The sequence below is a fragment of the Epinephelus lanceolatus genome, chromosome 1 (assembly GCF_041903045.1).
Source record: "Epinephelus lanceolatus isolate andai-2023 chromosome 1, ASM4190304v1, whole genome shotgun sequence".
Taxonomy (NCBI): domain Eukaryota; kingdom Metazoa; phylum Chordata; class Actinopteri; order Perciformes; family Serranidae; genus Epinephelus; species Epinephelus lanceolatus.
Genome location: NC_135734.1, coordinates 43,880,435 through 43,896,501, shown reverse-complemented (window position 1 = coordinate 43,896,501; position 16,067 = coordinate 43,880,435). Strand labels below are relative to the sequence as shown.

General features: G+C 38.3%; 1 protein-coding gene across 3 annotated transcripts in view; it reads left to right on the top strand.

Annotated features, from left to right (window-relative positions):
* arhgef3 (Rho guanine nucleotide exchange factor (GEF) 3) overlaps positions 1-16,067 on the top strand; it is a 47,158-nt gene that overhangs the window by 1,743 nt on the left and 29,348 nt on the right. Inside the window, exon 2 of one of the 3 annotated variants that reach the window (XM_033627251.1) lies at positions 11,925-11,991. In XM_033627251.1, the coding sequence (XP_033483142.1) occupies positions 11,925-11,991 (67 nt within the window). Of the gene's footprint in view, positions 1-11,924; positions 11,992-14,611; positions 15,109-16,067 lie in introns of those variants that run through there. The other 2 variants (XM_033627253.2, XM_033627252.2) reach the window with 2 other exon arrangements.

Here is a 16,067-nt window from a genome sequence, read left to right as displayed (position 1 = left end):
TTAACATCATATTATGCATGTATACTCTTAGCATGATTGCCCACTAGCAGATGGAGACATGAAACAGAATGCTTTTCAATGCATTTAATATTAATTTATTGTGCAAAAAAAGAAAAAAGCAAGTTGGCTGATTAGTTTTAAAGCCGATATTTGCCGATCCCAATGACGTACTCATATTATTACCATGTTGGCAGATTCCAATATTTCCTCCAAGTAGTTGCTTTTTATTGAAACCCAGGTTTTAACTCTGTACCTTGAAAATGGAACAATCTTCAAAAAGATCTCAAATTAAATATACTTATATTCATTGATAAATTTAAGAGCATCATAAAGAATGTGGTGACAGAGACATGTGCTTGTTTTCCTTGAGAGGCCACTATGTTTGAATAGTTGTTTTATTGTGGATTTTTTTAAATTATATGTTGGATTTGTTGCAAATGTGTTTTGATCGGCTGCTACTCTGGCCAGGTCTCTCTTGTAAAAGAGATTCTCAGTCTCAGTGGAATTTCCTGGTTAATTCAAGGTTAAATAAATAAATGATAAAAATTTTAAAGTCAAATTCTGAGCATTATCAACGGTGTGCCAATATTATTGTGCATCCCCAGTAACTTTCATTCAGATTAATGATACAAATTAATTATGATGCATTATTGTAGATAATGATAAGACTTTATTGATTAACACATTATTGCATCATTAAATAAAATCCAGTAATATATATATATTCATTCTGAAATGGGCCATACTGCATAATGAGAACTTTTACTTTCAGGCTGAAACTTCGGTAAAGATTTGAATGCAGGACCTTTACAGAGTATTTTTACACTGTAACGTTGCTATTTTTGCTTAAGTAGAACATCTGAGTACTTCTTCCACTAAAGTCAAGTTAATGTAGAAATACCATTGTCTGAAGACAAGTTAAAGTCACAGTTCAAAATGTTAGAAAGTTAAAAAACTGTGTTACCAAAATTAACTAAAAGTATCAAAAGTAAAAGTACTTATTGTGCAGACTGGCTCTTTTCACAGTGTTACAGACATCTATACGGGATACCCGCCTTCAGGCTTTGTTTAGTGTAATGTAACTCACTCAGTTACATTCTCTGTGTATTCAAGCATGTGTCAAGTGACCCTCAAGTTTCTGGACACATTTCAACAACTACACAAAGCTGACTGTCACATGCCTCACTTCCAACTTTGACTTGGTTTGATTTATTTTTCACTCAATATCAGTATAATGTTCATTGTACATCTGTCCATATTTTAAGATTAATAGATATCTACTGCTGCATCTGAACAAAAAGATATAAAAAAGATGAAACAATAATTATATTGCCAGCATGTAACAATAAAAGCTCCCATTAGGCCTGGACAGTCCCTGAATGGGTAAGACTCATGAGATGTTGTATCACAATATAAATATTTAGTAACATGGAAATTAAATACTCAAAAAAATCTAATTACTTCCTCATATTGGTGAAAAAGTACTGTCCAATAATTTGCTATAAACCTAACCTGCTCATCAGAACCAGAATCCATCACAATAGTAAGTAAAAGATTACAGAGTTGTTAAAGGAGCTGTGTGTGATATTCAGAGCTTATCTGCGATTCAGAATCCGGGATGAGATTGTCTGCACACAGTTCTCAAAATGGAGGTGGCTGAGTCAGTTGCTAACAACAGCAACGGTGCTGACAGAGCTAATGGTGTTAATTACGCTCCTATGCTGCAGCCATCCTGTTATCGGCGTTAACTGCAGTATGGTTGTAAGCCAAAATATACTGTTTACTATCATTTATGTCACGTTTGAGAGGCAGGAACACCCAAATATTTTGTATTTTTGCGTTAAAAAAAAAGACTACAACTGTTATTTAATCATCAGAATTGTTGCATATTAATTTCATGTCAATCAACTTATTCATTAATTGACTAATTTTTGAAACTCTAGTGTTTTTTACCCACTTTTTAAAGCCACATTAAATAAATTGTTTTTGCCACTAGGGGGCATAAGGCCGCTACAACAGTATGACCAAAACACTTATAGTATTATAACTTAATATCATTTATATCATACTACTTTTACATCCAGCAGTGATGGAGCGGGTTTATCATTCATTTAGAGTCGTGTTTGTGTCCAGCTGATGATTTTAAGTGTAATAGTCTCTCTCTTTTATCTCTGTTTTTGGTCTCTACCAACTCCTGAAAGAGATATCTGTTTCTTTAGCTGGTAAATTCTCCACTGTGTTCACCAGTTAGTCTCTAACTGTGTCTGTCTGCTCTAGAGTACAGTGGGTTTTTAAAGCTTGTTTAATGAAAACATCTGTAAATAATAAATGGTAAATGTGCCAGAAAACAAAACAAAACTGGAAGTTAGAAAAGGCTAAAAGCTCTACCAGGGACACAGATTCATTTGATTTATTATTAATATAAAAATACTAACAAGTGGTGTTTTTACTTTACAATAACCTTAATAAAGTCCCAACATTTAAAATAAAAGCTGAAGCAAAATGTCTGACGTGTGAACGCTTCCATACAGTCATAATAACAGTTGAGGAGTCGTGTGTTGATCTTTAGAGGAATGTGGTTCTGCTGCTGTTGGGGGACAATGAAGATGTTTGTTCTGCTGCTTTGTTAATCGTCATGTTTCTACCAGCAGTATGCTGCACTGCTGGTTCAGAAGGCGTGTGTGTGTGTGTGTGTGTGTGTGTGTGTGTGTGTGTGTGTGTGTGTGGTGATATACAGTTTTGATCGAAATATCAGCAGCATTCCAGAGCGTTACAATATTTTCATTACAAGAAACTAAAGACAAAACTGTTGTGTTCTACTTTGAATTTTAAAATCATAATAAGAAGTGATTTTTTTTTTAACTGGATTTTGCTTATTATGTGTTTGCACTTAAGCCTTTGTGTTTGACTTTTTTATGCGTGGAACAGTGCAGGCAGTGAATGTGGACATTATTCAGTCTCAGATCACTAAAATCAATTCTGACTTTGGGAAGAAAATAACATTAATACCCAGATTCAGTCCATTCTCCACAGTCTGGATGTGAAAGTTCTGTGTGTAGAAATAAACCCAGCAAGAATTGATAGCTTATGACAAACCCCATGATTTATTACAATGTAATAAAAACACAGAACAATGTAAAAGTGAATTTTCGGCTGGGAAACTGAAAGAAGCTACCAAGATATATGCAGGGTGGTGGTCATGATCGGCTCTGTGCTGGCCGGTTTCTTTGTCTTTAGGGTCCACTGTTGGGGGATTTTAAGGTCTAGTGTGTAGGATTTAAGGGGGATATTTTGGCATAAATGGAATATAATACAATAAATATGTTTCTCTAGTGTATAATCACCTGAAAATAAGAATCGTGTTTTTGTTACCTGAGAATGAGCCATTTATTTCTACTCGGGCAGCAGTCTATGGAGTCTGCCATGTTGCATCGCTTTGTTTTTACGGTAGCTAGAAACAGCTAACAGCTAACTAAATACTGGCTCTAGATAGTCATTTTCACATCAGCCACCTTAGTTAGCGGCCCTTCTGTGACAATAGCATCAGAAAAACACTGAGTTGTTTCTTTTTTTTAATGTGAAACTGCTTTATTCAGTGTTTTTACTGGTTTAGATAAACAGATCTGTTTGATTTGGAGAGAAAGAGACCTCTGCAGATAATTTGGCCCCTGGTAAAAAACCTCCAGAATGTCTGGATCTTAACTTATCAGAGAGCACAAATTAATTTAATTCAGTTGTGTTTATAAAGCCCAATATCACAAATCACAATTGGCCTCAGAGAGCTTCACAGCATATGACATCCGTCTGTCCTTGGACCCTCACAGCGGATAAAGAAAAGCTCCCCAAAAAACCCTTTATAATATAATAATAATCTTTATTTATAAAGCGCTTTTCAAGTTACAAAGTGCTTTACTTGTCAGTAAATAAAACAGACAAGACATTAAAACAACAACTTTTAAAAGAACTGATAAAAGACTTTGGTGTATAAAAACTGAGGAAATATAAGACAGTCTGAATGAATTTAAAACTATAGTAAAAATCAGAAAAGGCTCTAAGATAAAAGTATGTTTTAAGAAGGGACTTAAAAGAGATCACCAACCCGGCCGACCTGATTTTCTCAGGCAGATTGTTCAAGAGCCTCAGGGCCCTGACAGCAAACGCTCTGTCCCCTTTAGTTTTCACCCGGGCCTCTGGAATAGACAAGAACCTCTGCCTAAGGACCTTTAAAGTATAGATGTGTATGGCACTGAGAGGTAAGCTATATAGTTGGGAGAGAGGCCATGAAGAGCCTTTAAAGGAATCAGTAAAAACTTAAAACCTATTCTAAAACATACTGGGAGCTAGTGTAAAGAGGCTGAAACTGGAATGATGTGATCATAAGGGCTGCAACGAAATAATCTGTGACTATTTTAGTAGTTGACTAATTGGTTCATAGAAAAGTACTATAAAAGTACCCCAAAATACTCTTATTGCAGCTTCTTACGTTCAGATATCGACAGCTTTACACACTCTCTCCCATGACGGTGAACTAAAACCCTTTGGCGTGAGTACAAAACAAGACATTAGATGACATAATTTTGGGGTTTGGGAGAGACAGACCGACATTTAACAACATTTTAACGCATTTTTTGAGATACAGACATTAGATATTAGGAGGTGCTATGCTAATGGCCTGTCTGCGACATGCCAGTGTCAGACAAACACTGATTTGTAACATCAAACTGCTTTATTCAGTGTTTTTACCGGTTTTAATCACCTGGTGCGTTTGTTTTGGAGAGGAGGAGACCTCTGCGGACAGTTAGGCTCCTGGTAAAAACCTCCTGAACAATGAATAAATTAACACTGAAGGAAATCTAATCAGGAGAAGTTCCAGCTGGTTGCAGTCTTCAATCCTTACCGCTAGACGCCATCAGATCTCCCTAAATCTTACACACTGTTCCTTAAATGTAGGGTTATGCAAGTACAGTATAATTGATTTCATTGATCAGAAGTTAGCTTGGCCTTTATAGCATTTATGTTATTATTTCTTTTTGTTTTTGAATGTTTGCGTGTGTTCAGACAACATTTGAGAACGTTTTGTCAAATGGGGAAAAAAAAGCAAAAACATATTCAGTTTACAAAGATGTAAACAAAGGAAAGTATTTGGGACCAGAGAATAATGATAATTTCTGAAAACTGTTGATTTATTTTCTGACAATCATGTAATTGATTATTCAACCACTCAGTTTCTGACCTAATTGTTAATGTGAAATAATTTTAAACACTTAATGACACTTAGAAATATAAAATTATAATATAATGATTAATAATCTTGTAGCTTTTCATTTGGAAATTTTAACCTATTTCATTTTGTTGGAGCAGGTTCAGTTGTGAGCTGAGATTTGTAGCTCTGACCTGGGATCAGCAGGTCAGGGTCGTGTTTCCTCTGCTGTTTCCTGAACGATGTCACCACATCATGTTCAGCTTTTTCCTCAGCAGGAAATGTGGTCACCCCACCTGCCTGAAATATAAGACGATGCTCTGAAAGTCACATTTTTTTTTTACATCTGTTCAGCTATTTGTGTTTTATATCAGAATCTTAGAAAATTATAAACTAATAATCACAGAATAATTGAGCTTGACGGTTCACTCTTGACTTTGGGAACAGCGGTGCATAAAACATACTCTACCCACAGTCCAATTACTCACTTGTTCTGGAGCTTTTGATCAGACCAAAGACCAAAATCAACAGTGTGCTAGCTCTTCTCTCCAAGTTCACTGGTTCCTCCTGAAGATGTAAATCTATAAACATTCACAAATGTATACTTTCATTTTTTAAAAAGTCTCAGTAGTTTCCTAAAACAGCTGGTCACTGTATTTAGTAGGAAATGTTACTCAAACAAGAGGAAGTAGAGCATTTGTTGGGGACTATTTTTAGCAGCGGATTAATCCACATATGGTGCTCTAGTGAGTGTTTGTCGCAGCAGGAGGGTGTATGTGGGACTGAGTCAAAATAATTACAGTGTATGTGTTTGTGGTGATGAAGGATCATGTCACACCGTGCAGCAGTGCAGCTCAGATGCGTTTTTAGTCGTTTTTTGGACAACAATGGAGCTCTGAGGCACAGAGGAAAAAGATACATATCAGGTTTTGATACACACGCAATACTTGTTAGTAGATCGGTTTTGGTCACGTATAAAACTTTTACTAAAGTTCAGCTCTTCATAAAAGCTCAGTTTGAGTCTGAGAACTGAATGTTTACTGAGAGATTAAAAACAGATGGGGGGTAAAAGATTCAGCAAGAGAGAAGAGAGACTGCGAGAGAGAAGCAGGAGCCTGCAGCCAAACACACCTCTGATCTGGATTATAACAGTGTGTGTGTGTGCGTGTGCGTGTGCGTGTGCGTGTGTGTGTGTGTGTGTGTGTGTGTGTGTGTGTGTGTGTGTGTGCGTGCGTGCGTGCGTGTGCCCGTGCCTGTGTGTGTGTGTGTGTGGGTGTGTGTGTGCATCCAGGGTGGGATGATTTGTGCTATTGGAAAAGGCACTGCAACTCCCAGGAATGAATGAGTCACGCACTTAAACACACTCATATTTAAACACTTGTAATGTACACACACACACACACACACACACACACAGGAACACAGGAACACACACACACAGGAACAGACTATAAAAGCTTTGATCAGATACAAATGTTGAACAAGTTTCTGTTTGGTTTCATGCTTGTTGATAAAGTAGCGCTGACGTTCTGTTAGCATGTGTTAGCATCTGTAATGCCTTATATGGTGGACTCGCATTACCTTACAATGCAGCACATTGAACTCTGTTGAGGTTGTTAGCTGTGTGTGTGTGTGTGTTTCCTGTAGGTAAGGTGACCGAGGGCAGGAAACAGAACAGGACTGTGGTGCACCAGCGATTCATAAATCCTTCACTAAGTCCTTCCTAAGTTCTTCTTGACTACTTGCTAGTTTCAGACCAGTGATTTACTAAATCAGGGTGCATCAGTAACACTTAGATTTCCCCTCCACTCAAAAATAAACTTTCCTTATGCTTTTGTTCCCTAAAACGTCTGACCTTAATTTGTGTCTGTGCCAAGCTTGTCACCAGAGATGTGTTTTCACATTCCTCTATAGAAGGGGGCATGTCTGTGTGTTTCCCTAAACTAAATGTACGCTGGACAATCTAGATTAGGTGTGTCACTAATACAAAAGCCAAACGCTGTCTAATATGGGAAACACCAGGCTGTTGTCATGCACTATTTGTACGTTTCCCTATGAAAAGCGATGCACCTAATTCGTACATATCCAATATAATCATGTGCCGGTAATTTGTGTTTAACCCTCATGTTTGGGAAAGCTGCGATCACGTTAACAATGGGCTGAGGTTGGGGTGGTGGATGGGTCACAAAACACAGGACTTTCTCGGTCCGTCGTCACCATTTTTCTTTCCCCAAACCACGGTATACCGGTACTAAAATAGTACCGCGGTACTAGAGTATTCCAAACTGTACTATACTGCATTTGGAAAATACCAGTACTTTGAAATTGATTTAATTCATTAATTTAGTTAATTTATTTTACTCAATTATGCACACAAACGCCTTTTTTGTTCTTACTGGAGCACAGATTGCACAAGTGGTGTGTATGACAACACCTGTATCAACATTCGCAGCTGGCGCACGTGGAAAAAAGACAAGAGAAAGTCTGCCTCGCAAAGGGAGACAACACGAGACAATACAAACTTTGTGGAACATTTGAGTTACCAAACCGTGACGTCCATACTGCGGTACTGACCGAACCATGATTTTTTTGGTACCGTTACACCCCTACTATTTATTGTTCTAAAGGTTTGTATCCAAAAGGACTTTTCCTTAGGAAAAGTACCGAAGAGTATCGAAAAGTATTGAAATTCATATTGGTATTGGTACTGAAACAAAGATTTTGACATCGTGACAACACTACAAACCTAACCACAGTAACTTAACTTGCATAAACCTAGCCTCCGTAACTATATGTCGAGTATGTAATGCCATTTCTGGGGTGCTAATTTGTTCATACAAACTGCATTGTATGAGGATGCGTTTAGAAACACATAACGACAGGGAAGTAGACTTTGACGCACCATCGGCACTACCTGAGTTTACATTGGCATAGTGAAAGTTTTCACAGAAACATGCTGTGTCTGGTGCAGCTTCGAGCTCAGCGAGTAGAGTGTCTGCCCCATGTAGGCTGAGTCCTTTGCAGTGGCCTAGGTTCAATTTTAGACTGTGGCCCTTTGCTGCGTGTCACTCTCTAGCTGCACTGTATTAAAGGCAATGAAAGCCCAAAAAGATCTTTAAATATAGAAACATGCTGTGTCTGCCCCTGTCAGTTACAAGCTAACAAACAACATGAACAAATAAAAGATGCTAACCACACTTGCCATTTTGATACATCTGCTAGTAGCAAATTTTGGAGCACAACCAAGCAGCAACCTGCAGGGCTGAAAAATGAAGCCAAGGCTGAAGTGCCAAAAACTGAAGTTCCTTGAATGGTCTGTTGAGGCTGGCTACAGAAGCGAGGAAATCCCCAAAGACCCCCCATGCTAAAATGCCCAACCTTACTCTAGAAATAAACAAATTTACAGCCTGGTACAAAAATCAGTTTTGGTCTCTATAGCTAATTTAAACATTCATAACAACTGTACAGGGTGTGAATCTTTTTATAACTCACCCATTTACATTTTCTTAAGGCTTAAAGTTATGCATATTTAAGGGCGAGGCCGCCTCAGTGACTGAGGCGTTGCTACAGTCTGTGAGTCAGATCCACTCCTCGTCCAAATATGATCACATCTGATTCTAAAACACCAAGATTGCGACAACTGAAATGGCAAACTCCAGGTTTCAGAATGGGAGTCCACAACCCAAAGGGTGACGTCCTGGTAGTTACGTCCATTGTTTTTCCACTCTGTGCACAACAGACTCCTCATCTGAGTCTAGGTCTCACTGAGGCACAAATATATTTGGCTGAATCTCTCCAGTGTTTCCTCTGTTGCTAACACAAGCCATGTTGATCCGCACTGCTGTGTCACCCGGCAGCCGAGCAGCAGCAGTCAACCATAGCCTGACCTTTCTCTGCACCTCATTTTAGTGCTGTGCCAGCCCTGTGCTGGAGAGAGTGGAAGCAAAACCTACTGTAAGCAGCGGTGGTGGGCAGGGCAGAGGCCAGATCCAGAATTTCTCATTGACAGAGAGAGAAGATCTGCTATTATTGAATTAACTAGTGTTTTTATTTACTTTAAAACATGCCTGGAGGAGGACTTTAGTGAATGTCCCAGATAGGGTTGCAATGGCATGAGATTTTCATGGTACAATAAACTTTTATATAATTTAACAATTATCAGTAACAATGCTACAGTATACAGTTCCACAGTGTAATATTAAAGACTTAGGTACTGTGTAAATCTGTTGCCAGGAAACACCTGTAGCACTGTCCAGTCAAATTCAAGTTATTTATTGTCATATGCAGGACAACTAGAAGCAGTCACTGGCAATAACATTTTAGATCATTTAGATCTGGAGCTCCCTCCAACAATGAAAATAAAATAATGCAAGTAAAGATTAAGAATCTGACAGAAAATGCAGAGTTAAAATATAGCAATAAAATATTAGATATTAAATACAAGAATATTTATGTGTGGTAGTCAAATGCTATAAACTATGTAAACAGGAAGATACTGTAGCATCATGAGCTGCAATATTACCTTCAAAACTACCATTTAGGAGGCCAAGTGATAACTGAACTGCCAGTCCTTGCCAATCTGTGAGTGGGAAATATCTGAATAAGCTAACAGACTGTTTGTAGTCATTAAATCTACATTATTAGCATAATGTTTGAGGTGTATTATGTTCATGTTTTCTCAGTTTACATCATTATTAGCAAGCATTTTTAAAGCATATTGTCAGAAAGATGCTGTGTAAATATTAATTAATGGTGTTTCAATGTGTCTGAATCATGTGTTCTCACACAGACAGACGAGGGTGTGTGTGATGATGTAATGTGTTTGGGTTGAGCAAGACTCGCAACCTCAGTTTATTTATTTTTTTAATCTTTGTTTGTATTTCCTCTTTCTCAGTGTTGTCCAAAGAAACCAACTCAGACATAAATAAACTTTCAATGTTATACGTCAAGTCTCTCCAGACCTTTTAGTTTGTTTACAGTTTACATGTTATGACTAACAGATACCACCAGGGGGCGCTCTGGTTAAACTGTAAAACACTGACTACAATGTATAAGTGACAGGGTTGTTTGTTCTCTGCTGGTTTCAAAAGAGTCAAACCTCCTTGTGTAGGATTTATACACATTAGAGACTCTTCTGTTCTGTTGAAGTCTGTCTTGATAGAATACTCCCATGCCTTTATGTACAGTGAAAGAATTATTAATTGCTGCACTCATTTCTGTCCACGTGGAATCAGACAGAGTTAACACTATGTTAAGGTGTGTGTGTAGTCTTAGAGCTGCAAATAGTGATTATTTTGATTATTGACCAATCTGCTTTGTTCCTAGCTTAATTGATCAATTGTTTGGTCTTTGAAATTTAAAAAAAAAGTATTATAAATACCCAAATCTTGAAAATGTAGTTAGTTAATGCTCACATAAGTACGGTGCCCCTAAAGTCCCAGAAGTTGATATTTTTTCCATCTTGTTAATGATCTTGTTTCAAGATAAGAAGATAAGACAAGATAATAGAAGATAATAACTTGTGCGCACAAAAAAAAGAATATTACCTTTTGGGACTTAGATATACTATACATGTTTTTTATTATTATTATTTGTTTTGTTTAATTAAAGATTATATTTTGAATACCCAAATCCCAAATATATTTTGTTAACTTTCACACATGTATGGTGCCCCTCAAGTCCCAAAAGGTGATTTTATTTTATTTCTTAACCAAGTACACACTAGTTGATTATTTTGTTCCTACAAGATGGTAATCTGTGCACACAAAACAAAAAATATCAGCTTTCCGGACCTATACAAACTATAAAATTTAGAAAAAAATAAAAATGTATTTTAAATACCCAGATCCACAATATATTTAGTTAACTGTCATAACAGTACGGTGCCACTTAAGTCCCAAATGGTGATGTTATTTTTATTCTGTGCGCATAAGTTAATTATGTTGTTCCTATAACTACCTATAACTTGTCCACACAACATAAAAACAAATCTCCTTTCGGGACTTTAGGGACTCTGTAGTACAAAGAAAGACCACAAAAATGGACAGCTGAGAAGCTACTTTTCTTATATTAAGTGTTAATCTATTATCAAAACAGTTTTCAATTAATTTTCTGTCAGTCAACTAATTGATGGATCAAGTACTTGTTGCAGCTCTTAAAACTTTATATCAATGTATGTATCACATGATAAAACTGTAGTACATATACCAGCTTGCCCACACACATAAAAACACATGTTCAAACAAATTACCCAAATTAAATGAGGTTATAAAACAGCCAATTAGCTTTTTAAAATGAAACAGATTTAATCTGATTTCGACATAACCAGGTTTCATTCCAAAATAAGTTTTCATTTGTCTTTGATCACAATAAAATGTGTGTCATTACTCTCAAATTGAAGTTGACAATATTAGAAACTATGTAGGAGGCTCTTTATATTTTTCTTTATATTCTTTTGAAATTAAATAAATATTACTCCTTTGTTTATGCAGTGCACACAGAGGTACTCTGTATTTGGATTTCTCAGTCTTTCCTTATTAGCATCTTATCAAAATAATGTTCCTATGTTTGTTATTTTAGCAGCAATCTGATAAAATGTCTTTATGTTGTGAGTCCATTAAAGTTTGGTTGAAGTTTAGAGTGAAGGCTGACAAATTAATCATCTTTCCTTCTGCCCCCCCTTTCCTGTCTCCTTTTCCTTCCCCTCCTTGTTTCCTTCCTTCAGGTCGAAGCTGCAGAAGAAAACTTCCTCCTTCTCTCTCCTCTCTCCTGACAGCTGGTCCCTCCGAGGGGTGAGAACAAATCTGACTCACATTGTTCACTGCACCATGACAACTGTACACTTCATTAAGACATAATACACAACAAGGTGACTCCATTACAGATAATAAAGGACGAGATTAAAGTGAAGAACCTTAATTCAAAACCTGGCACAACAACAAGTCCTTTACCACAATTTATCCCGTGGAGAACATGATTGTACAATTTTTTTTGGAGTTTCATCCAATAGTTATGATGAATTGATCTCTGTATGTATATATAGATATTTCTAGATATTTCTGGACCAAAGTGGTGCATCAGCCAACCAACATTGTCATCCTTAAGGCCTTTACACACCAGCAGCTTTTTTAGTGCCATAAATTTTCATGTCATTGTATTTTTCAAACTGTTGTTTTTGTCATGAGTACTTTTACACAGAACACAAATATCAAGCAACATATTTTGGTTGGTTGTTTTTTTTTTCCTTTGAGCTTTCACACTACGAATTAAGGCATCAACCAATCTGGTTGGCGTATACTTATGAGTTTACAATTCAGACCAATACAGCAAACTTAATTACTACTTTCAGACAAAGGCAGCAGACCACATCCACTCCTTTGGTTCTTGCCTTTCAAAATAAAAGTCTGAGACATATACACTGCCCAGTTGTTCAGCAGAGGGAACTCAAAGTCACTCAGAGCATTTCACTCAAAGAAAACTCAATAAAACAGCATACAGTGGCGAGGTTATATAACAACTGCGTCAGACAGACTGTCAGACGCTGCTCTGGGTCAATAGGATCCCTGTGGTTGTCACAACTTGCATCACAGCCAGAGAATGTGTTTGATTGATTTGATTTCACTTTATTGTCAGAAAAAGATCTGAAATTTGACTCTAAATCTTCTGTGATGGCAAAATCTGATAATCTTCAAATAACGTGTGAAAGGTGTCCGACATAATATTACCAGCCAGACACAACATTCTTTCGGTGCACACAGTTCGGAAATTTCACTCAAACACTTGACCCACAATCTTTGAGCAGTTAAGCGGTCGAGCCAGATTAGCTTTGAGATGCACAGAGAGAAAACTGTACCATGCACTGATTACATACTGCATAACACTGTGTATTATAGATTAGAAAAACAATAACAGGATCTGTTTGTTTGCTCCAAATGACCTCAGTCTCTTGAGAACATAAAGTCTTTGTTGTACCTCACTACAAGTGTGATGTATATGTGCACTCCAGGACAAAGTAGGTCGACGTAGATGCCCAGATATTTATAGGGGGGGGACTTGTTTAATCTGTGTGTTATGGACAGTTACTGGTGGAGGATACAAGTTCACTGGAAGACCAGAAATTACCTCCTGTGTCTTCTTTGGACTAATAATGAATTAATTCCTCTCACAGCACTCCACTAGTCTGTTCGTACAATACTGATGAATACTGGGATCATCTTTAGTGCCCAACAAAGACAACAGTGTAGTAGCAGGTGCTGCACTGGACCGTTGCGGTGAAGAGGGAGCTTAGCTGGAAGGCAAAGCTTTCAATTTACTGGTCCATATATGTCCCAACCCTCACCTATGGTCATGAGCTCTGGGTAGTGACCGAAAGAATGAGATAGGCCGAAATGAGTTTCCTCCATGGGGTGTCTGGGCTCAACCTTAGAGATAGGGTGAGGAGCTTGGACATCTGGAAGGAGCTCTGAGTAGAGCCGCTGCTCCTTCACACCGAAAGGGGTCAGTTGAGGTGGTTCGGGCGTCTGTTTAGGATCCTCCTGGGTGCCTGGAGGTGTTTCAGGCATGTCCCACTGGTACGAGGCCCCGGGGCAGACCCATAACAGGTTGGAGGGATTATCTCATCTGGCCTGGGAACGCCTCAGGTCCCCCAGGAGGAGCTGGGAAGCATTGCTGGGGAGAGGGACGTCTGGGGTGCTTTGCTTGGCCTGCTGCCCCTGTGACCTGGCCCCAGATAAGCGGATGACGATGGATGGATGGACAATCGGCTGTGGAAAGAGTGAGGAGTAGAGGAGAGCTCACACGGGGTGGAGTGAGAAACAATGGAAGTTGAATATGCCTGATTAACTTTAACTTTCTGTACTTCATTTGTAAGAAATGGATAGTACCACTGAATCAGGTGAGGGTTAACCTAGTCAACCTAGTTGAATCGTCTTTGCATAAAAACCTGCAGCTGTCGCAAATTCACATTGCTGTCGATATGAATAATTTTGACAAGAAGTATTTGCAGACATTAATTTCAATTTTGTGTTTTCATCACGTCCCCTGATGTGTCAAGGCCTTTAGGGCTGATAGAGAAGCGAAAACCATTAACAAACTAAGAGGAGACACTGGTTTTAAAACATGTTTCTTTATCTAATCAGGTTATGTAGCATTTCATACCTGCAGCAATAAAGTAAACTTATCACTTTTTATAAGATGTTTTTTTCTTTGCATGATTTTTATAAAGCAGAGTTAGAGTCCTTTGTGTCCGTGTCTCTGTTGCTGGTGTCTCCGTGTCTCCTGTACCTCCTAATTATAGACGGCCTGTTTCCCCCGACGGCCGTCACTTCCTGTTTGTCCAATGGGAACTGAGAGGACACACACACACACACATTGTGAAGGGTTCCTGTTCCTGAGGGTCTGTAGATCCACTCAGAGAGGTGGTGAAGCTGAGGAGGTTCAGATTGTCACTGAGGAGGTGAAGGAGGACAAGAGAAGGACAGACGTAGGTAGAAAACAGGAGAAGGAGCGAGAGAAGAGCTTTTGAAAGTCTGACCGAGGAAGAGAATAAGGCGGAGAAGGAGAAGTGTCTCTTGGACAGAGGGACAAACTGGAGGAGGAAGAGAAAAAGAAGTGTGAAGTTCAGAAAAGGACAGAAGAAGACAGGGGGAAAGAAGTGAATTAAAATGTGACTGTGAAGGAGGCGATTTAAAGGAGGAGAGAGGCAAAAAAGAGAAACGGGAAAAAAGCGACAGCTGATGTGACTTTGGGGTGAAAGCAAAGTGACCTGGAGGAAGAGGAGGAGGAAAAAAAGAGAGAAGAGGAAGAGGAGCAGCAGATGCCTGTTTGCAGAGAGAGTTAATTAAAACTTGAACTGTTTGAGGAGCAGATCTAATCTGATGATGGGCTGCTGTCTGTTTGTTTACTATCGGGTGAGTCAACGCGTCGGTGTCAGTGAGTTTATCCCAGAATGCCTTTGAACAATTGCCAGAAAAGGATTGATGAGGGTTTACTTACATGTGACACATCGATCACATATGCACAGATAACAAACCCTGCAAAACTGTCGTCTTCTTTTTTTTCTTGTGATGTGTTTGTTGCTTTGTGTTTTATTTGCATGAAGTTTCTTCTTCTGTTGAAACATTTCTCATCATCATCTTCACACACAGTTTAAACAGTTTAAGGTGCAGTGATATTCTTGCTAACACACCACTCTGTGTTTTTGGGGCGAACACGTTCTTGGCAACGTGACACGTGCCACAGCCATGCTTTATGCAACGCCTGCATCCATCCATCCATGTTTAAGTCTGTGTGTCTGCACCAGTGGTGGAAGAAGTATTCAGATCCTTTATGAAGTAAAACTACTAATACTAAACTGTAAAAACACTACACTACTAGTCATAGCCCTGCAATAGTAGGAAAGCAGGTCTATGTAAGTATTATCAGCCAGATTTACTTCAAGTATCAACGTAAAAGTACTCAGTGTGCAGTAAAATGTTTCCTGACATTGCTTACTATTATATCTGATGTTTTGGGATTAATGTAACTACTGCATTGTGTTGCATTTTACAGCTGCAGATGTTTAAGGTTGTGTTGATCTGTGCTGAACTCTTTGGGCAGTTTAATCTACAGCATTGCACCATATTCTATAAGACCATTATATGTTTAGTAGAAATATGAAGTTGCATCAAATGGAAATACTCAAGCTAGTATTACAGTACAAGTACCTTGAATCTTGAGTAAATGTACTTAGTTACTTCCCACCACTGGTCTACACATGAATCATACTGCAATTATGTGCAAGTTCTTTTTTGACACTGAACATCTTGATGTACACGTTGTGCAGAGAGCATGATGTAATAATTATATCACTCACATATATGTAATGCTC